The sequence below is a fragment of the Equus przewalskii genome, chromosome 14 (genome assembly GCF_037783145.1).
Source record: "Equus przewalskii isolate Varuska chromosome 14, EquPr2, whole genome shotgun sequence".
In the NCBI taxonomy this organism is placed as follows: domain Eukaryota; kingdom Metazoa; phylum Chordata; class Mammalia; order Perissodactyla; family Equidae; genus Equus; species Equus przewalskii.
Genome location: NC_091844.1, coordinates 67,378,212 through 67,398,368, shown reverse-complemented (window position 1 = coordinate 67,398,368; position 20,157 = coordinate 67,378,212). Strand labels below are relative to the sequence as shown.

At 51.6% G+C, this 20,157-nt stretch overlaps 1 protein-coding gene across 1 annotated transcript in view; it reads left to right on the top strand.

Moving 5' to 3' along the window:
• PLB1 (phospholipase B1) overlaps positions 1-20,157 on the top strand; it is a 126,983-nt gene that overhangs the window by 87,387 nt on the left and 19,439 nt on the right. Inside the window, exons 35-47 of the mRNA XM_008517767.2 lie at positions 312-355; positions 909-1,017; positions 2,448-2,499; positions 2,883-2,963; positions 3,525-3,590; positions 4,407-4,507; positions 5,923-6,004; positions 6,710-6,814; positions 7,931-8,026; positions 8,570-8,641; positions 14,754-14,819; positions 17,847-17,907; positions 18,447-18,505. Coding sequence (XP_008515989.2) covers positions 312-355; positions 909-1,017; positions 2,448-2,499; positions 2,883-2,963; positions 3,525-3,590; positions 4,407-4,507; positions 5,923-6,004; positions 6,710-6,814; positions 7,931-8,026; positions 8,570-8,641; positions 14,754-14,819; positions 17,847-17,907; positions 18,447-18,505 — 994 coding nt within the window. The remainder of the gene's footprint in view (positions 1-311; positions 356-908; positions 1,018-2,447; positions 2,500-2,882; positions 2,964-3,524; positions 3,591-4,406; positions 4,508-5,922; positions 6,005-6,709; positions 6,815-7,930; positions 8,027-8,569; positions 8,642-14,753; positions 14,820-17,846; positions 17,908-18,446; positions 18,506-20,157) is intronic.

Genomic DNA, 20,157 nt, shown 5'->3' with positions numbered 1-20,157 from the left:
TGGAGATGTGAGATAACTAAAGTAGAGAATCTAGTTCATGGCTGGGCACCAAGTATGTACTCCGCTAAGTGCTCTCCCTCCTGATTTGGTGGAGAAAAGGAACAGCTCTCTTTTGCCTTCAAATCCCGGCTTTGGGGGGAGCCAACCCATTGGGGAATTCAAATTTTGTCAGTATCCCTCAAATACGGAGAGAAGGGTCCGGCACCTCTTACAGGCGCTGATGGTGTGGGCACTAAGGAAAGTGGGGGCGCTGTTCCGTAGAGACTCTGTATTGATTCAGTCTCTCTCACTGGCTTGCTCACTCCCTACAGTTCAGGAGGGGACGGCTCCCTGGAGAATGTGACCACCTTACCGAGTAAGTAGCCAGGGGCTTGAGTCTGTCCCCTCGTCCCATCTGGCCCCCAGGCTTCCTGAGAGCGCCTCTCAGCTAAGAAAGGAGGGAATAACATCTTCCTTATGGACTACCGCGAAATGGGAAAAGAGGCCGGTGCACAGGCGGCTGGAGGGGGTGGAATAAACGCTGTATTTGGAGCCTGGAGACCTGAGTTCAAGCCCTGGCCTTTCTGTGTGCTTGCCAGGTGATCTGGGGCAAGTTACCAAACATTCTGAGCCTCAGGTTTCTTCCACTGGCCAAGAGGATGCAGAGAGAGTCCAATGAGACAGCGAGCATGAGCTGCACTGTGAATTGCAAAAAAAAAAAAAGGAAGAAGAATACTATTGAGAGGCTCTTGCTGCCTTGGCCCGTCCTGTCATTGAGTCATTTCAACTCAAGAGGCCTCAACTCCTATCGGCACACACCCCCCTCCCTGCCTCCCCTGGCCTGCCTCTGCCCAGGACCTTAGACCAGAGGAGATATGCTGGCCTCCTGTCCTAAGCCCCCTGTCCCTGTTCACCCCCTCCTCTTCCAGATATCCTTCGAAAGTTTAACGGCAATCTCACAGGCTACGCGGTAGGCACGGGTGACGCCAATGCCACAAATGCGTTCCTCAATCAGGCTGTTTCTGGAGCAAAGGCTGAGTACGGCATTTGGGGAGGGGGTCTGCAGGGTGGGGGGTGGGAGGCACGTAGTCCCTGTAAGCTTGTAGCACTGACTGTGTGCAAAGGGACCATTTCTCTGTTTGCAGCAGTGATTTACAGGGCTCTCTGCAGTGCGCTCCCCTGGCCGCCCCTGTGGTCAAGGCCACAGCTGGGAGGCTGGAGCCTGGACAGGAGCCATGGCCCTGGAGGCTGAACGCCTGGCCTTGCTTTCCTGTGCAGCATGTTCTAATCATTCGACTAACTGACAGCCGTCCCCAGGTTTCCAAACTTCCCATGGCATGATGGTGCTGGAGAGAGTCACTCTCTCCAAGCCTCACAAGTGGCAATTCCTTAGAAAGAGCCTGATATGCCCACCAAATGCAGGGACAAGCCAGAATCTCCAGTCCTGGGGGCCTCTGGGGCAACAAGTCCTGTCCTGTCCCTAGCCCACTCTCATGCTAACAAGAAGCAAAAAGCCAGAGGCAGCTGAAGCAGAATGGCTCAGCCTCTAGGATGCTCTCCCGATGAGACCTCTCACCTGCTCCTCGAGGCCCCAGCAGCCTGGGTCTCCTTGCTCCGTGCAGCCCCTGGCCCAGCCGTCTGAGCCTCTGTCACAACTGTCATCTTCTTACTCAGGCCCATACCCTCTGGTTGATGGGCATGGCCCCTAGACCCGTACACCCAGTCTGGGTAGACCCTTCTTGGTAACAGAAACAGCTCGGGACAGGTAGTCCAACTGCCAGGTCCTGGGAGAACACTGTGCTGTGGATCCATCTCACCCAGGCCCTACAGCGGCCTGAGTTAGAGGGGATCTCAGGGTGCCTGAGATCTAGTTCTTCTAGGGGTTGTAAACCCAGGCACATGGACAGTGTAAATTTATTCCCCATCTCTTTCTAAAAGAAGCATTTAGATAAGTTTACAAAAAAAAAAAAAATACAAATAACAAGGAAGATAAAAATCACAGCCACTAAGAGGGAAAAAGAGAAAGCAACTGGTCAATATAAGCATTTTTATGGTTATTGTGCCTGAACATCAAATTCTCAGCTTCCTGGCAGCCGGGGTGAAAAGGGTAAGCATGCTAAAACTTTCATAGGTCTAAATTCAACGTCTACACCAGTCCTTCAAAGGTGACAAATGGTTTCCTAGCATGGAATCCTAAAAGACACTCTGCATGTGCAGTTCTAGAAGGGAGACCATAAGCAACAAATATAATTGGCAGTACCCGTGACTACAGCTTTAGGACTAACACACAATTGGCTTTTCAAAGGGTTAATAACTCTCCAGAACAGGCAAGTCGCTTCTTGTCCCTGAGCCTCTGCCAGCTCATGCAGTGGGGATAATGCCATGGAAACCTCCAGTTCAGACACTTTAGGAGGAAAAATCTGGGCACTGTTCCTCAACAGAAGGACTGATGTTTCTCTCCTTCTCAGGGAACTTACAAACCAAGTCCAGGCTCTGGTGCAGAGGATGAAAGATGACCATGTGAGTCAGACTTATGGTTATTTTTAAACACTGATTTTCTAACCCACTAAAGTCCCCAAATGAAATGGACTGCCATGAAAAGTAGTAAGCACCCTGTCACTAGACGCATTCAAGCAGCAGTAGGGCAGCCCCTGTGTGAGGCCAGCTGGAGGAGATTATGTCCATGATGGGAGGTTTGTTGTCGGTGACAATGACCTTGAAAGTCCCTCCCCATCCTTACAGTCTGTGGTCTATAAATAAACCTCTAAAATTCCTTCAGCTCTGAGATTGATTCTACTAGTTCAAGTGGGCAAGGAAGCCTTAGAGGGTTGATTGGATTTCCTAGAGCTGTGGCATTTTTGTTTATTTGTTGGAATCATCCAGCCTTTTCCTCCTCTGTGTAGAGAGTAAATTTCCATGAGGACTGGAAGGTCATCACGGTGCTGATTGGAAACAGCGATTTGTGTGACTACTGCACGGACTCGGTAACAGGGGTGGGCCAGGCTGCTCGCTGCCCCTGACCTTGACCTGTAGGCCTGGGAGATCCTCCTTGAGAGCAGTCCCTAGACTTGTCCAACACGCTTACGTGTGTGTGCCTGCACACGTACAATTCATACACGCGCACATGCACACATGTTCACACACTTCTTACCCCACGAGCCTCAGGGTTCTGGCTCCACCTCCACATCCCAGGTGGTGTGAGGCAGCAGGTGGCAGATATATGGTGCTTCTACTCCCCTTTCTTACAATTCCTGAGAATTCAGAAAGAGAAGCAGCTGCAAACCCCAAGCGGTTGGAAGGAGGACTCTGCACTTTCTGCTCCTGGACTAAATCTGTGGCTGAAAGCTCCAGTCTTGTGGCTGGCCCGTCTTTGACAACAGCAAGTAGTCAATGGTTCACCTCAGATTTCAACATGCTGAGATTGTCACAGCTGGAGGCGAGAGGGAGAAGAAGTCCTTGGGGCAGGAGCCAGCTGGGGGGCCTACAACTGCCCAGCTGCCCTCTGCCCTAACCAGCTCCTCCCCTGCCCTCCTGTCTATTCCCAGAATCTGTATTCTGCAGCCAATTTTTTTGAGCATCTCCGCAACGCCTTGGACATCCTGCACAGAGAGGTGGGTGGGGGGCTCCCACAAGCTGGACACAGCTCACCCACAGTGCGGGCAAGGTGGATGGGGGAAGATGGTAAAGGAGACAGCCAAGGGCATGGGCGCCTTCCCTTTCCGGAGTTCGGGCTCTACCGTCAAGGTAAGCCTCACTCCATTCAGAATCAGCCCAGAAGGACCTCAGGCTTGAAGAAGGGGAGGCACTGTGTGCACTAATTGTCCCCCCACCGCTACCTGGGACATTCCCTGGTGGCAGCAGCTGGTCGGCTCCCAGGCTGGGCACTGTGCACTCTGAGCCATAGGGTGTGTCGAGAGCAAGCCCCTCTCTGGTCCTGCTCCCGGCAGCGTGTTCTCTCCCCATTACCCAGCATGGACAAGCTGCTCCGGCTGCCCAGGAGGGAGCACTCTGACTGCCAGATGCTTCTCTGAGTGGTGGAGTCCCCAGCCCGCTCAGCAGAGTTAGTCCAGGTTGGGCTAGAGGGAACTGGTGAGGGCTAACGTCCTGGCAGACGGGGCACCTATTTCACCAAATTTTGAGTTCGCTAACTGATGGCTGAACACAGCTGAGCTCTCAGCATTTAGACTCTGGTCTGCCATGTGGTCCCCACTCCAGGAGGCGCCGTTCACGCTGCAGCCCATGTGAGTGGCATGGTGCGCAGGGCCCTAGGCGGTAACCCCGTGTAGACGCCTCCCCAGAACTCCACTCAGGGATGACCAGCTGGAGATCTACAGGGACCCTAGAGCCAGTTCTCCTTCTTGGGGCCCTAAGGCAGCTTGACGAAGGAGGCGCTGGGGCCCCTCTCTCATCTGCAGCCTTGCCCACAGGTGCCCAGAGCCCTGGTCAACCTCGTGGACTTCATGAGCCCCAGCGTCGTGCGGCAGGTGTTCCTGGGGAACCCAGACAAGTGTCCGGTACAGCAGGCCAGGTAGGCAGGTGCTGGCTGCCCCTGGCCGGAGAAGTGCTCACCGCCGGTCTGGCTCACATGGTGGTGACTCCTTGGGTTCTTTGTGACTTGGTCTGTCCGTGAAGCCAAGTCTGGAAAGGGGGTCTTGCCCCAGGACCACCGTCTTCTCAGAGGTCAGATCCGTGGCCCCCCTTACCCAACCTCAGGGTGCCAGCAGGAACCTCTGTGATGTGGGGGAGCACAGAGGGAGAGACCAGGGCTGGGACAAGGCTGGTGTTCAAGAGACAGCGGAGCCCGGCCTGTGAAAAGGGGGTACATAGAGGAATGTGTACATTCGTGGTCGACCCGCGACAGCAAGTGGGAAATGATGCACACGTTCAGTTACCGTTATGGGGAAGCATGGAACTGGAGAGGGACACAAGGGAACTCCAGATCGGGAGTGTTTTGTTACTGAAGCTGAGTGAGAGGTATACAGGTGTGTGTTTTATTATTCTTCATACCTTATACGTGGCTGTTAGTGCCGTTGAGTCCATTTCAACTCCTCACAACCCTGTGTTCCGCAGAGCGGAACCCTGCCCAGTCTTTTGGCTCCATCTTCTCACCTCCTGGTGCTCCATCAGACGGTGCTCTGCTGCTCTTCACAGGGTTGTCATGGCCAGTTTTTTCAGAAGTGGGTGGCCAGGTCCTTCTTCCTAGTCTGTCTTAGTCTGGAAGCGCCACTGAAACCTGTCCACCACAGGTGACCCTGCTGGTATTTGAAATACCGGTGGCATAGCTTTCAACATCACAGCAACACGCAGCCACCACAGTGTGACAACTGACAGACAGTGTGGTTGCCTGACCAGGAACGACCGTGGACCACCACAGTCAGAGCACCGAACCTTAACCGTCAGACCACCAACCTTATACGTGCATTTATTTATTTAACAAATACTTTTACAGAATTTACTGTGCACCAGGGACTGTTTTGAGGACTTTAGAGATATCATTTTAACATTAAGTGTATTTTATGGATGTGAAATAACTCATAATAAAACAAAAGAGGACACAGTGGGGCACTAGTGTGAACCAAGGAGGTGTCTGAGGGCATGAGCACCAGAGGCCCCAAAATACCAGCTCCAGGACCAAAGGATGAATTCTTAAAGACTGGACATTGAATTTTCATGGCCTAAATTCATTGGCTCAGCGTAATTTTCTGCAGACCCAGGGCCTGCAGCCCAATACTCCGTTAATGTGAGAGGGTGCTCATTCATACATCCTTGGGACTTTCTCCAGGCCCCGGGTCAGGCCTGAAACCTGCCCCTCAGCACGTGCATCAGGGCCGCAGGGCACATGTACTCCTAAGCCAGGGCTCCCGGGAGCTGCCCCCGTGCAGCAGAGCCGGGCCCTGACCAGGGCTTCGGCTCTGGGTCTCCTGCCTCCCCCTCGTTGTGCAGTGTTCTGTGTAACTGTGTTCTGACCCCGCGGGAGAGCTCCCAAGAGCTGGCCAGGTTGGAGGCCATCGCCCAAGCCTACCAGGTGAGACCCGGAAGGGCACCATTCTGTGTGTTCTGCTCCCCCTTGCTCTAACACACTAGCCCAGGGCCCCCTAGGGGAGGCACCTAGGGAAGGGAAGAGCTGTTCAGGGTTTGAGGGGGGACTTCGCCATCCTGGGCCCTTCCTCTGCCCCACCTGGATGGGGTGTCTCAGATACCGGGATTGGAGTCACCTCAAAGGACTCCAGACGGCAAAGTCCTCATAGCTGAGCTGCCCTAGGTGGCTTAACCCCAATGCTTGGCCTGAAGAAGGCCGTAGCCCTGGATTCCGCGAGGGACCCCTTTCCCTTCCCGGCACCTCGGGGGCCCAGCCGCCCCCCCCCACACACACACCCACCTCCTCAACAGGCAGGCTGTGAGGAGGGCAGTTGCGTCCCGAGCCTGGGGGCCCTCTAGAGACCCCAGGTTTTTCTTCTTTGTGGGACTTCCTGCCTGGCCCTTGAGAGCTGGCAGTTCACTTAAAACCAAAATAAAAAGGTGACACAACCTGTTTTCAATTCTCTGGAAAGAGATTTGCAATCAAGTGCACTTGTGTTCTCAAGGGAGGGGCTGAGTCAGCCCCCCCCCCAACCCCACTCCATCCAGGGAGCTGGGGGCAGTGGTCCTGCCCATCACTCCCACCCTTTCCCCACTGGGCACCTGGCCAGCCCAGGGCCTGTGCTGAAGGCACCCGTGCGTGTGTCCCCAGAGCAGCATGCGTGAGCTGGTGGAGTCGGGTCGCTACGACACCCAGGAGGACTTCTCTGTGGTCCTGCAGCCTTTCTTCCACAACATCCAGCTCCCCATCCTGGCGGTATGCTCCCTGCCCCCCCGCCCCCGTTGGGGCTCCTGGGAGGAAACAGAAATTCAAGGCAGACAGGACAGTGCTTCCATGAGAGTAGGAATAAAACAGGAAAGACACAGGCAGTTCTCCAGATGCTGTTCTGGTGGGTGCAGCCTCCTTAGCACTGAGCTGCATTTCCAGAGGCGGCCTGACGTGGGATGTTCTGGTTACTGCCAGGAGCAGCCTCCGTTTTATTGAGCACCTCTTACGTGCCAGGCACTGTGCCTCCCACACATAAAATCTTCACAACTACCTTTTGAGATGGTCATTAGCATCCCCACGTAACAGAGGCTCAGAGATGTGAGATATCCTTCCAAAAATCGTGTAGGGAATGAGGGACAGAGACACAAGATTTAAATGTGTCCAACCCCAGATTATTCACTTTCTGCCACACACACAACACTGCAGTTATAAAGGAGGGTGCCGGGTATTCCGTCTCTCCGCTCGCTGTGCTCTCCACCTGACACTTCCACTCTGAGCAGAAGAACTCTGTGAGTGGACCAGGGTGAGGACTCGGTTCTGTGCACCTGGGCCTCCGTCCTAAGGGCCTCACCTACCTGGAGGGAAGCTTGAAGAAGCTTTGAGCACCACTGAGTGCCTCAAGAGAGAGGAGGGTGGCATGCTGCCCTGGCGTTGGCTTTGCCCATGTCTGCCCCAAGGCCCGGCCCTGTTCTTCCCACCAAGACCACTGGGACCAGCTGGCTCAGGGCTGGGAAGTAGGTTTTCCCAGCTGGCTAGCCAAGACCTCCTCAGAGGCTCGGGTCTCTTTCCCTCAACCATGGCATGGCTAGGGCATTATACAAAAGTGCCTAAAAATAAATATGGCACTTTTTTGATTAAATAAGGGGAATTGCGGGGCAAGAAAGGAGGGTGGCGGTTTGAGGTCACCTGAGGCTGTTGGTCTGTGGGATTGCTCTGATCTCCCTCTTGAGGTGAGCAGGCTCAGTAGAAGGCCAATGGCCGGGAGCACCCTCGGGGGAGGAGGGCATTGAGTAGTCAATCCCAGGGGTCAGGCCGATCAGCTGTGGCTCCCCCTCCACCCTCTGTGCCGACAGGATCTTGAGGACGTACGTTTCTCTCCTTCAGGATGGGCACCTGGATTTGTCCTTCTTCGCCCCAGACTGCATCCACCCAAGTCAGAAATTCCACTCCCAGCTCTCCAGAGCCCTCTGGGTCAACATGGTAAAGTGGGGCATCCCTCATTCTCTGGGGTTCTAGTCTAGAGAAAAGCACAGCCCCTATAGAATGGAGTTTGTTTTCGGCCTCTCTTTGCAAGCAATAGAGGAGCGGTGGCTGGCGCATCTGTAGAAATCTATAGAATTGAAAGTATGGAATCCTTAAGGCCCAGGATCAACTGCCCCTCCTCTCCGTGCTTTGAACTGTGATGAGCGTCTCTACTTGAACACGAGGCAGAGCGCTCACATTTATTCAACATTTTCTTTTATGTGCCAGCAACTGCACCAGGCAGTTTACACCACATTGTCTCATGAGAGCCTGTCAACAGCCCTGCAAGAGAGGTGTTAGGAGTTTATGAGGAAGCTGAATCCTAGGGAAGCTAAGCGACGTGCCCAGTATCCCACAGCTGGCAACTGGCAGAGCCAGGAGTGGAAGCCAAACCCCCTAAAATCAAGTTCCGAGCTTCCCCACAGCAGGATGCTGCCAGGGAGTGTTTGCTTCAGCAGAAACAGATTAGTACACCTGTGTCTCCTTTTCTTCCCCACTCAGCTTGAACCACTAGGAAGGAAAATGGATACGCTGGACCTGCCAGCAGACATCCCCCTCTCCTGCCCCACTCAGGTAATAAGGGAGGACCTGCTTTGTTTCTCTCCAGAAACCCAGAGCTCAGACCTCCCCCTGCCCCCTCCATCCTCCACCACAGCCTCCTCCAGGAGTGGACGGACTTTGGAGGATGGAAGGAAGTCGATGAGAATGAAGAGGGAAGAGAGCGCAGAAGCACTTATTTCTTTAGGAATGGGAGAAGCAGCAGGGAGAGGGGGCCAGGGCCCACGCAGAGGAGAGGATCAGGTGAGACAGGTGGATTCTTGAGAAGGGGAGTCAGGAAGCCAGAGGCTGACAGGAAGGCTCCTCCAGCAGACGCACTTGGTGTAGACGGGAAGCCTGACAGCAGGTTGGAGGCCCAGCGAGAAACCAGCCCAGCTGGGCTCACTAGCTGTGCTTAGTGGTGGCAGAGTTTCCAGCAGGGATAGGGTCAAAGAGGAAAGCCCCGGAGCTGTGTGGAGGAGGGACAAGGCGGACTGGCCTCTCGATAACTGGGGTGAGACTCAGCTCAGGACTCCTTTTAAGGAGGAAAATGTAAGCAGTTGTTAAACTTGACTTCAGGCCTGGGGTGGGGGCAGGTTCATATTCCCATTGCTTCGGCTCCCTTTTCTAGGCCCTGTCTTATGGCTTTTTAACCAAATAAGGCTGAGGCCAGGGAGCCCTCAGCGGCAATAAAAGCAGAGGGCCTGACCCAATCTGGGAGGCTGGGTTTCCCTCCTGGGTCAGGCTGCTTCACTCTCTCCCACCCTCCTGGCAGGGCAGGGAATGGACCTGCAGCTCCCCCATGTGTCCGCCAGGGCTCCAGAGAGAGTGGACCCCTGCCAGGACCCATGCTCCCTGTCTGCTGCCTTCCCCACCCAGTCTCGGCCTGGTGTACCCTCAGCCCCATTGGGAGAGCAAGAGCAGCGGGAAGAAGGGGTGCAGATGTGCAGGCAGTGGTAGCAGAAGGCTCAGTTACCCGGTCTAGTGCTTGAAGCAAAGAAAATGGTCAAATGATATAACAACAAGTGCAGCTTGGATGCCTCCTGTCTAGAGGGTCAGCTGCTGGCCGAAGGGCTGGGGCAAGGTCCTAAAGGGCCCTACTGTGCCCGATGAAAGCCCTTTCATTGCTAGATCCTGAGCATTTCTGGGGGTGAGTGATAGGGGAGGAGCCAGGGCAAGCTGGATACTGGGGACGTTTGGGGACTCAGAGTTGTGGCTACAAACCATACTGGAGGTAAGCATTTCAATATTTTAACAACCCATATGGTCATACTGAACATCAGCCACAGAAAACCCTCTCCAATTTGCCAACTCCCTTTCATTAAATAGTAAAAGTAATGACAACCCACACCAGGGAGCCATCATTTGCTCTCCTTCCCCACAAACATTTATTAAGTACCAGGTTGGAGCATAGGCACTGGGTCAGGGAGAGCCCTGTCACCATGGGACTCAAGGTAACCTGTGCCACTCTCTGCCCCAGGCCAGGCAAGGAGCCCGGAAAGGGTGCCGCTCAACCCAGCGCTTAAGCCACTGTGGGCTCCGCTCCTCCCCCTGGACAGAGCTTGACTGAGCCTTAGTGAGCCTAGGAGAGCAAACCCAGGCTCCTGGAACTTAGAGGGCTAGCCTGGGAGAAGCGGTTGCTAGGCAACCCCAGAGCCCATTCCAACAGGATCCATCTGCTGGCCAGCCCAAGTTCACTGCACCAGGCAACGTAGTATTCTGCGTTCCTTAGGTCCCATCTGCTCCCTCCTTTGTCCCTGGAGCTATATAAAAGTCCACCGGCGTCTCAGTGTGAGCTGACAGGGGCCAGGCGGCACATATTTTAGTTGTAACTGTGTCTAAACATAGACGCAACAGGCAGGACCCAGGAGGGAGGAGGAAGCCGAGAGGGACGTGAGTACTGGGAAGCTTTCTCAGCCTCCTCCCGGCTCCTCTCCCATCCCCAGGCAACTGCAAGGGCATTCTGCACGCAAGGTTGGGCATTTGACAGCGCTCTGTGGATTTCTGTTGGACTTTCAAGTTGGACAAATTATTTTACAGCCAACTTTTCATTAGCCACCCTGTGGATTGTGACTGTTGTCCCCTTCCTGCTTTCATCACCTCTCTGTCCACTCCTTCTCTAACTGGGGGCAGTAGCCCGTGGCTCCTCAGACTCTGAAGAAACCAGTAGAAAGACCTGACCTCTCTTCTTGGCCTCTCTAAGCATTTGTTGAAGTTAACCACCTCCTCCTCCTCAAAATTCATTCATCACTACATTCATGGACACAAAGCCACTGTGATTGTTCCGTTTTTCTAGTTGCTTCCCCTTCTCAGTCTCCTTTGATGACCCTCCTTCCCTCTCCCAGCCTCGAAAATGTGGAAATTCTGCAATTTTCATGTCTGAGCCCTATTCTCTTTTCACATCCCCTTTCTCTGAGATTTGTCCATTTCCAGGGTTTAAATCTCTTTGCCCAGGATTCCTCAATCTGTCTTCATTTCTTACTTCTTTCTCAAACTCTGGCTCTGTATTTCTAACCCTGAAGAGATGGTTCCCTCTTGGCTGCCCTAGATGGTGTAAGGTTACCCAGAAGGCAGCTTAAATGTTTGATCAGGGTGTCAACAAAGAGAGGGAACCTGAGAGAGGGGCTGAGAGAGAAACTGAAATAATTTCACAGGGTATTTCATTCAATCCTTTATTTTGAGAAAAAGCAGCGGTTTTTTGGATTCCCTTCCACTGACTTTACTGTGTGGAGGTGTTTCTATTTTGAATTACGTATGGCAGACGCTCTTATCTTGTTACTGCCTTGAACTTCTAAATCTCCTCGTGCTGCCTTGTCCTCACCATCACTTCAAACCCAACCAACATTCACTCAGAAAATAATCTTTTGAGCAAGGAGTGTCAAAGTAGAAACTAAATATTTGTCTTCCCAACCTCTCTGAGCCATAGGACTTCCCGAGTTCTGTGAGGATTGGTGCGGTTTTCGCAGTTCTATGGGTGTGAAACGTCAGGCTCCCCATCTGACAGGCTTCCCTCCCACCTGTCCCCTTTCCCTTTCCACTGTTGCCACCCCAGTTCAGATCCTCCTCACTTTGTATGTTGAAGGTTGTCTGCTCCTACCTTCCCATCACCAAACTACAGAGAATTATACAACCTTGGGCTCTGAGCGGAGGGCCTTGGCATTCTGTTGATGTAGTCTCTCACAGAACAACTGAATTCTCCCAGCACATCCCTCCCAAGGCATCGCCAGAGCCTCGGCTTAAATTTCCACCCTCTCAAGGCTGTGCTTTTCAAACTGCCAAGCGGCTGCCCACTAACAGGTTGTGAAATCAACGTAGTAGATCGTGAACCAGCACGTTTGGCATGGAGTGGAATGGAATTGGAAAGAAATATCAGAGGCTGTTCCGTGTAGCACTGTTACATCCTCCTCCTGCCCACCACCGCGCCCTTCCCTGAGTCTCCTCAGTTCCCCCAACCCTTTATCATAGACGGGCCTTCCAAACCTTGTCTCATGGAGTAGGTATGACTCCTTGGAACATGGCCCCCCTGTAAGTTGGTGCCCAGGACTGACTGTACACTCCCAGTTTGATCCGGGCAGCACAGAGCAGAAGAAAACCACCACCGCTTCCCTGTGGAACTCTACACCTTGTAACACAGCCAAGATGACATGACCTTTTCCCGCAGCCACTGACTCACACTGGTGACTCACATCAGGTGGCTGCCGGCTCTGCCCCCTCAGGCAGGCCACTCGGTGTTTGCACGGCTCTAACTAGAAGAAGACTTCCTTGTGCTGGCATTTAGTTGGCTTCACTTTCTCCCTACTGGTGTCACAAACCTAGCCTAAGAGGGCCAGTCTGACTAAACGGAATCCCTCTTCCATGGAGTCTGCTCAACTCCAGGCCTTTAAACCAGTCTGACTCATGCACACACCACATGGTCGGTGGTCAATAAAACAAGCCTTGGCACCCAAGGGCGCCCGTCTGCCACTGCCCTGGACCTGCTCTCATTGTCCCTGCCCTGGCCTCACTCTCCGCTGCATTCCAGCGTCTCCCTGACCTCTGACCCCTTTGACTCAGTCTCCTCCTCTGGCCCCTCCCCCACCCCTTGGATCATATGACTAAACAGACTCTCCAGTTTGACTCAGCACTCCAGAAGGGCAGGGTAGGTCTTTGTCCTCTGATTCTTCCTATGTTGGCCACTCTGGGTCCAGCTTCAGCCCCCAGACCCTAGGCTCAGTCAGGGCTCCCTTGAAATGGGGGAAGAACCATAATTAACGACCCATCCCCACCGAGTCTCATCTTTGAGTACCACGCATCCCAGATCTTCCAACCACTCCTCAGCAATGACTGCACCACCTGGACACACTATTCTTTGGTGTTTCACCGCCTCGTGGCTTCTCATGCTCTCTGCCTGGCTGGGTTGTAAGCCTCTGTGTATCCTCCCCTCATCCTAACACCTAGAAAAGTGCTCTGAACACATGGGGTGCTTAGCAAACGTGGGTCTGTTGTTTAGAGAATGCTCCCAGATTGGTCTTTTCTGATGATGAATGCTCAGAGGATGCTAAATAACGTTAGCCAGAGACGAGCCTAGTTAACCATGGCGACAGGCCATTGTGAGCCCTCTTTTGCCTTGCACTGTTACATATGGTCCAGGGCACATTTCCCACCCTGGGCCCTGACTACTCCTCTGGTCCATGTTTCAGCTAGGAACACCCCGACTCAGAGGGAAGGAGAGACGTGTGGTGCTCCAGGGAGCCAAGGTCTGCGCTGGGGGCTGGGAGTTGTACACGTGTAGATTTTGTCCTCCAAGGTGACCTCAGAGTCCCTCTCTTCCTCTTCCTCTCTGTCTGACCAGCAGTGTCTTTTGTTAGCCTGACCCCAGCGTGAGGAATGGAAGCAGGCCATTCCTGGTCAGGAAGGCCTATCAGGTCAGGCCAGGCCCCAGCTCTGCTCTCACTACCTGTTCTCTACCTGCATCAGGTCCCTTCCCTACTCTGGGCTCAGTTGCTGCTCATCTGTAAAATGGGGCCTTTCAGGGGTTGCAAATTCAGATGCAGTGGCAGGCAGGAACACGACTGTACAAACGGGATCTTGTACAAGACAAGGGGACGTGGTGGGGCCAGAACTCAAGACAACAGGCCTCTTCTGAGAGCATTCAGATCTTTCTCCTCCCCTCCCCCTCCCCCTCCGCCTCCCCTTCCTCTTCCTCTACCTTGTCCTCCTCCCTTTTTTTTTTTTTTTTTTTTTTTTAACCATCATTCAGGACAGAACAAAGCAAAACAAAATGTCTCTTGACTAAGTCCAGCCCATGGGCAGTCAGTTTTCAACCCCTGGAACAGATCTCCAGTGACCCCTTCTCCAGCATTCTTGTTCTTCCTTCTTATTCCCGTTTTATTCCCGAACTTTCAGACCACGGCCCTTCTATCCACTGAGCACATCTTGTGAGCGTGTCTACAGCCCTGGGCCCGGTCTTACTAACCTTCCTGATCTCTGTCTTACTAACTTCTTCTTGCTTCACTATCATTTTTACGTTTTCTCATTAGCATGCTTTCCTCCTGTTCATCCTTCATCTACTTTCTTCTTCCTTCTTTGATGACCCATCGCCTGCGACTAAAGAGACCCGGATTCCTGGCTAGGCTTGTGTGGAAGCCAGTTGTAACACAGATAGGCAAGTAGGGAGTGAAGATCGTGTTTCATGAGAAAGAACAAGACCAAAGTGTGTGAAGCCAACCTGAGGGGGTAAGACAACACAGTTCAAAGGAGGCAAAAAGAAAAAATTACATATGAAAATATATTGATAAGCATAACACTTTTCAGAAAAGAAAAAAAATGCTATGATGTGAACCTCTTGCCAGAGAAGTTACAAAGCAAAGAAAGTAGATCCTTCTGAGGACGAGGGAGATGTTCAGTCGTGAGGGGGGAAAATGAAAGCATAGACCCTGAGTAGAACGTGTGTGGAACCCTTCAAAGCCCTCTTATTGTGCATCTCTTGCCAAAGCTGTTATGTAAAACCCTCTAGGGAATGAATGAAATTCTGTTTATACAGTTCTTTCTATTTAAATGCAGAAGAATCTTGTTAGATAAATGAGGACAGAACTGTTAATTCTTTCTTTCCTAAGCAGTCTTTGATGCTTTTAGATGACCTCTCCCTGTGGTTTCTTTTCTCTCTTAGAGCGATTCCTTCCTGAGAACTTCCCGGAACAGTAACTACACATACCCCACCAAGCCAGCCGTTGAGGTAAACCCTGACGCATGTCTGCCTCTCTCAGAGAGAAACCATTTCCACCTGCCAGTGACTCAGGGCGTGGTGCAGGTTCAGAGTGTTAGCTTAGGCACAAATGTACCCTCCTTACATACCAGAGATTGGAATGTAAAGAAAGGACTTCTGAACCAGAACGTCCCAGGATTGTCCTGACATGTTCTCAAGTGCTTACCTGATGTCAGCAACCAGCTAGAGGAAGTGCCTTTGCACAGACATCATTTCTGATTAGGCAGCTTAGACTTTCAAAAAGGCATGAAGGAGAGGCAGCAATTTGATGTGCCATCACGTTCCTATAAGGTGGAAGCCAAGTGGGAAGAACCTCAATTCCAGGGGCTGGGCCCAACAGGAAGCTGACACATATCCATTTGGGTCCCCAGGGCTTGTTTGGTTCAAGTCAATCATTCTAGCTCTGAGGAACTCCAAAGGATTTGGGACTCATGGCTTTAGGGACTGCTACTCCAGACATGGCCTGGCAGATCCTGGACCACACCAGGCCTTGCAGAATGGATCTGGTCCAGACCAGGTCTATTGGCCACCAGGATTGGGGCTGAACTGCGAGCTTCATTTGAGCACCTATGCTATGTCCAATCTCATGCTAGGTGCTGGAGGGAATTCAGAGAAGTACCAGATGTGGTCCTGCCCTTGGGGAGTTAGAGGTTACTCCATACTGAGGACCTACTACATGCCAGGGAGACAGAGCAGTAGACCAGACAGATGGGTCCACCCTGATGGATGGAGCTTACAATCTACTAGAGGAGACATCGAATAAATAGCTAAACATAATCATTTCAGACAGTGATGACAGCTCTGAGGAAGCTGATGCAAGAAAGAGTGATGGGGCAGGGGAGGAGTGGCAAGTTCTGATGAGCTGTACAGGCCAGGCCCCACCTCTCTGAGGAGGGCAGATTTGAGCTGGGACATGCATGATGAAAAGATGCCAGCTATGTGGAGAGCCAGAGCCAGAATCCCAGGCTGGACTAGGGAGGACAAAGCCTCAGAAGTGGGGCTGAGGAAGAGCAAGAAGGTCAGAGTGGCTGTGAGGGCATGTGAATGAGGTGGAGAGCCAGATGATGAGATCAGAGGGGTTGTCGGGGGCCAGATCATATAGAACCTGAACCCCTGAGTAAGATGGTCGGACTTCAGCTGGAGAGATGTGGGAAGCCATTAGAAGTCCCAGGAGAGAGTGAAGTGATCTGATTTGCCTTTTTAAAAGATCTCCCTGAGTACTGTACGGAAAATGGATTGGGGAACAGCAGGAGTGATTGAGGAAAGACCTTTATAAGCCATCTGAAGAGCTAAGACTAACCCATATGAAATTACTGAAGACTATCAGATGCTAGGCTCTGGGGTACAAACCATAACATCTCCACGGCTGGGCTGATGCCACTGTCCAGCCTCTCTGGATTCTCTCAGGCTCACGTTAGCCCAATGGAGGCTGGTCCCAGGTAAACCATTGACCAAAATCCATTATAATCAAAATGTCAGCTGCATCTGGTCAATGAGGCATTTGTTTGCTGGTTTAATTATTTATGTATTGGGTGCCCAAATGGAGCAGGTGCTGTGCTAAGAGCTGGGTATACAGTGGTGAGCAAAGTGGGTCTGGGCCTGCCCTCTTGGGTCTTACAGAATCATGTATCTTTGCTTCTGCTGCTAGGAGAGTTAACTCTGTCCTTCAGAATCAGAATCAGCATTTAACAAGACCTCCAGGGGATTCGGGTGCCCTGGTTTAGGAGGCACGTGTGGTTCTCCCCTTGTAACAGACGAGCGTGCTCAAGTTCCAACCTGCGTCTGTTAATCTGCCTGGAACGTGCTTGTCTCTGGCTCACCAGCTATCAGGGATGTTTCTAAAGTGCTCACAACCATAGAACTTTTTGTTTTAACTGCATTTTCCCCGGATATTTGTCATCTGCACACAAGCACGTTCTTGATTTCAGTAAAACTTCCATACAGAAGAAGGAATTCATCAGTGTGAGGAATTGAGCAATCCCTTGGGATAAACTAAATTACATCAGATTAAGCAATAATATTTAAAAGAAGTTTCATTTTTACTCCTTTGTGAAGCGAGTGTTTTACCAAGGCTTGTCTCTGCTGTTGTCTCACTAAACAGAAGAGAGGAGCTTCCCAAACCTCTGGCAGTCACAATCCTGGAGAATCAGTCAACTGGGCCACACCTGTTTGTGGAGCCCTACTGTGCGCCCAGCTCTGCCCTTGTCCCTCAGGCCCTCCTGGGGACATGCAGGTGTTTGGGACTCTGGGAAAGAGGCTCTTTTTCTCCCCCACTTGCTGGTGCTGGTCATTTCTGTGCCCTCTGCTTCCTACCCCATCCCTTCCTCCAGCATCTGGAAAGGTGCTCTGTATTCCAGGGACCAGGAAATTTGACTAAAGGTGCCCAGGTATAGACATTTATTTGTACACATATAAGGAAGTTGTTGGCTATTAAGTTAAATATGCAAAAAGATATTCACACGTATAAAAAGATATGCAGAAACCAGGAACTTTGCAATTGTAAAAATTTCATGTTATTTTCCTAAAAATATTTTAACTAATTATTGTTTCAGTCCTAGCATTGTAATTAGTGTCTATTAGCATAATGTTAAACACCACCACCAAAACCCATCTGTAATCTCTTATTAGGTTTCCAAATCTGTGTTCCTTTGGGAGACCACCTGTAGCATGAATTCCCAGCTTCCCCCCTGCTTTGGTATGCCTGCTGGCACCGTGTAAGAGTGGAGATAGGGTGAGATGGGAAGGACTATGTGAGTGTGCACACGGGTGCACACACATTACGTGTATTGTGCATAGGGGTAAGCAGACACCCATCCTCCCCCCTCTAATTTCCCTCTCAGTCCATCTACAACTAACAGGTCTTATGCTAACAAGATCCCCCACAGTGACATAGTTCTAGCCTCCATCACAAATTCCTTAGCTAGTCCTTCTTGGGCTGGAGCTAACCTTCCTGTACAATGAGTGTTGGGCGTCGTATCTTTCCTCCTGTTGATTTAGAACTGGGGCAGTGACTTCCTGTGTACCGAGTGGAATCCTCCCAACAGTGTTCCCACCTCGGGTGAGTGAAAACATCGTCACCTCCTTCACTTGAGGGCCTTGCTAAGTGTCAGGTTGGGGGGAGACCCTACAAATACACCCCAGAGCTTCCAGTAGGCCTTGATTATTCCCACGCTATGCAGACCTAGATTCTGGGCTGCCCACAAGAAGCTGGCCTGCAGCCACTGCTGGGCTCCCACGTGGAGGGGCCTCCCCACTTAGTCCCAATGGCAGCCCTTCATGCCTCCTTGCCTGGTGAGGTAGGTACAGTCAGGGATTGAGGTCCTATCTGCCTATGCTCATGACTGCTACAGCTGGAACTTTCCTGGACCCCTCCAGTGTGAACTGGACTCCTCTCAGATGGACAATAGCCATCAAGCCTATTACCTTCAGTGCCTTGGTTGCTTTGGATGAAAGGGGAAAATCTGCTAAAGTCCTAGGCTGGAAATAAGTATAATGGGGACCTGTGGGACTAGAGCAGAATCTCGACTCCTAGTCAAGTTTGTACTTTAAAAGGAAGACCTCCCTGTGACCATCCATCTTTTTGCTTCTCTCCTCTAGTCCATGAGCTCCAACCAGCAGACATCAAAGTGGTGGCCGCCCTGGGTGACTCCCTGACTGTGAGTACTGAGCTGAGCCAGGCCTGGGCACCTCAGAACCCAGCTGGGCCCTATGCAGAATCACCTCTTTCTTCATACTGGCTGCACATTCAGCACTGAGCTGACTCTATTGAGAACCTACTAGTGTCAGGCACCCAAACACAGCCAGGCAGCCACAAGACATCCCCAGGCAATCTAGAATGCCCTGCCCTCTGCCCCTCCACAGTCCCGCTCAAACACCACCTCTTCCACAAGGCCTCCCCTCCATCCCCAGATAGAAGCCAGCCATCCCCGTTCCCGCCACTCCCAGGCGGTTCATCTGTGTGTATGGCACTCACCCAAGTCGGCCTGCCTCTATCAGAGAACTCATTTCCATCTACCCAGGTTCATAGTATGGTGAGTCTTACCTACACGTTGCCCAGCGCCCCCTATCCCATTTAAAATGTGTTCTTGGGGCTGGCCCGGTGGTGTAGTGGTTAAGTTTGTGCACTTCAATTCAGCGGCCCAGGGTTTGCTGGTTTGGACCCCGGGAACAGACCTGTTCACCTCTGTCAAGCCATGCTGTGGCAGGTGACCCACCTAAAGTAGAGGAAAATGGGCACAGATGTTACCTCTGGGCCAATCTTCCTCAGCAAAAAGAGGAGGATTGGCAGTGGATATTAACTCAGGACTAATCTTCCTCAAAAAAAAAAACACAAAAAACTGTTCTTCGGGGCAGAAGGAACCCAATTCCTGCACATAGTACAGTTTCACTAAATGAATTGTATTAGCCAACTATTTAGTGATTGCTGTGTGCCAGATACTCTGCTAGCAATTCTGAGGGAAAAGGAGTATGAGACGTAGTTGTAACCCTCAAGAAACTTGTGCGGCCGGGAAAACAAGAAACTTACACAGAAGTAGATAGATAATCAGATAGGTGATATACAGGGCTTTTAAAATAGGGCATTGGTTTCTGTAAAAACATACCATATCCCCATACGTGTGTGAACGTGTTTTAATTTTGGTGTGAACGTGAAAGCTTTGGTGAAAGCTGTGGAAGGATATACACCAGATTCTTAACCATTAATAAGCTCTGGTGGTGTGTATATGTGCGTAAGGGGCCAGGAGGGGATGTACAACCTGTGGCAGGAGGTGAGATTAAGATGGAGGTAGGGGCCAACCCCGTGGCTGAGTGGTTAAGTTCGTGTGCTCTGTTTCGGCAGCCCCTGGTTTCACTGGTTCAGATCCTGGGCGTGGACATGGCACTGCTCATCAGGCCATGCTGAGGCAGCGTCCCACATGCCACAGCTAGAAGGACCCACAACTAAAATATACAACTATGTACTGGCGGGGGGTTGGGGAGAAAAAGCAGAAAAAAAAAGATTGGCAACAGTTGTTAGCTCAGGTGCCAATCTTAAAAAGAAACATAAAAAGATGGAGGTAGAGGTAGATTATTACTTTTTTAAAAATCTTTGTATCATTTCACTACTTATGATGAAGATATGTTATTCTTGTAAGTTTGAAGATGAATTTCTTTTGTTAAAAAGACAGGGCATTTAGAGAAAGCTTTATAGAGGAGGTAGGAGCTGACAAAGGTCTTAGAGAATGAATTAGAGATTTAAGGTCTGGAAAGGTGAGAGTTCAGCATCCTGGGAGGGATGGAGCGGGTGGTAATGGGGTAGTGGGTCCAAGGC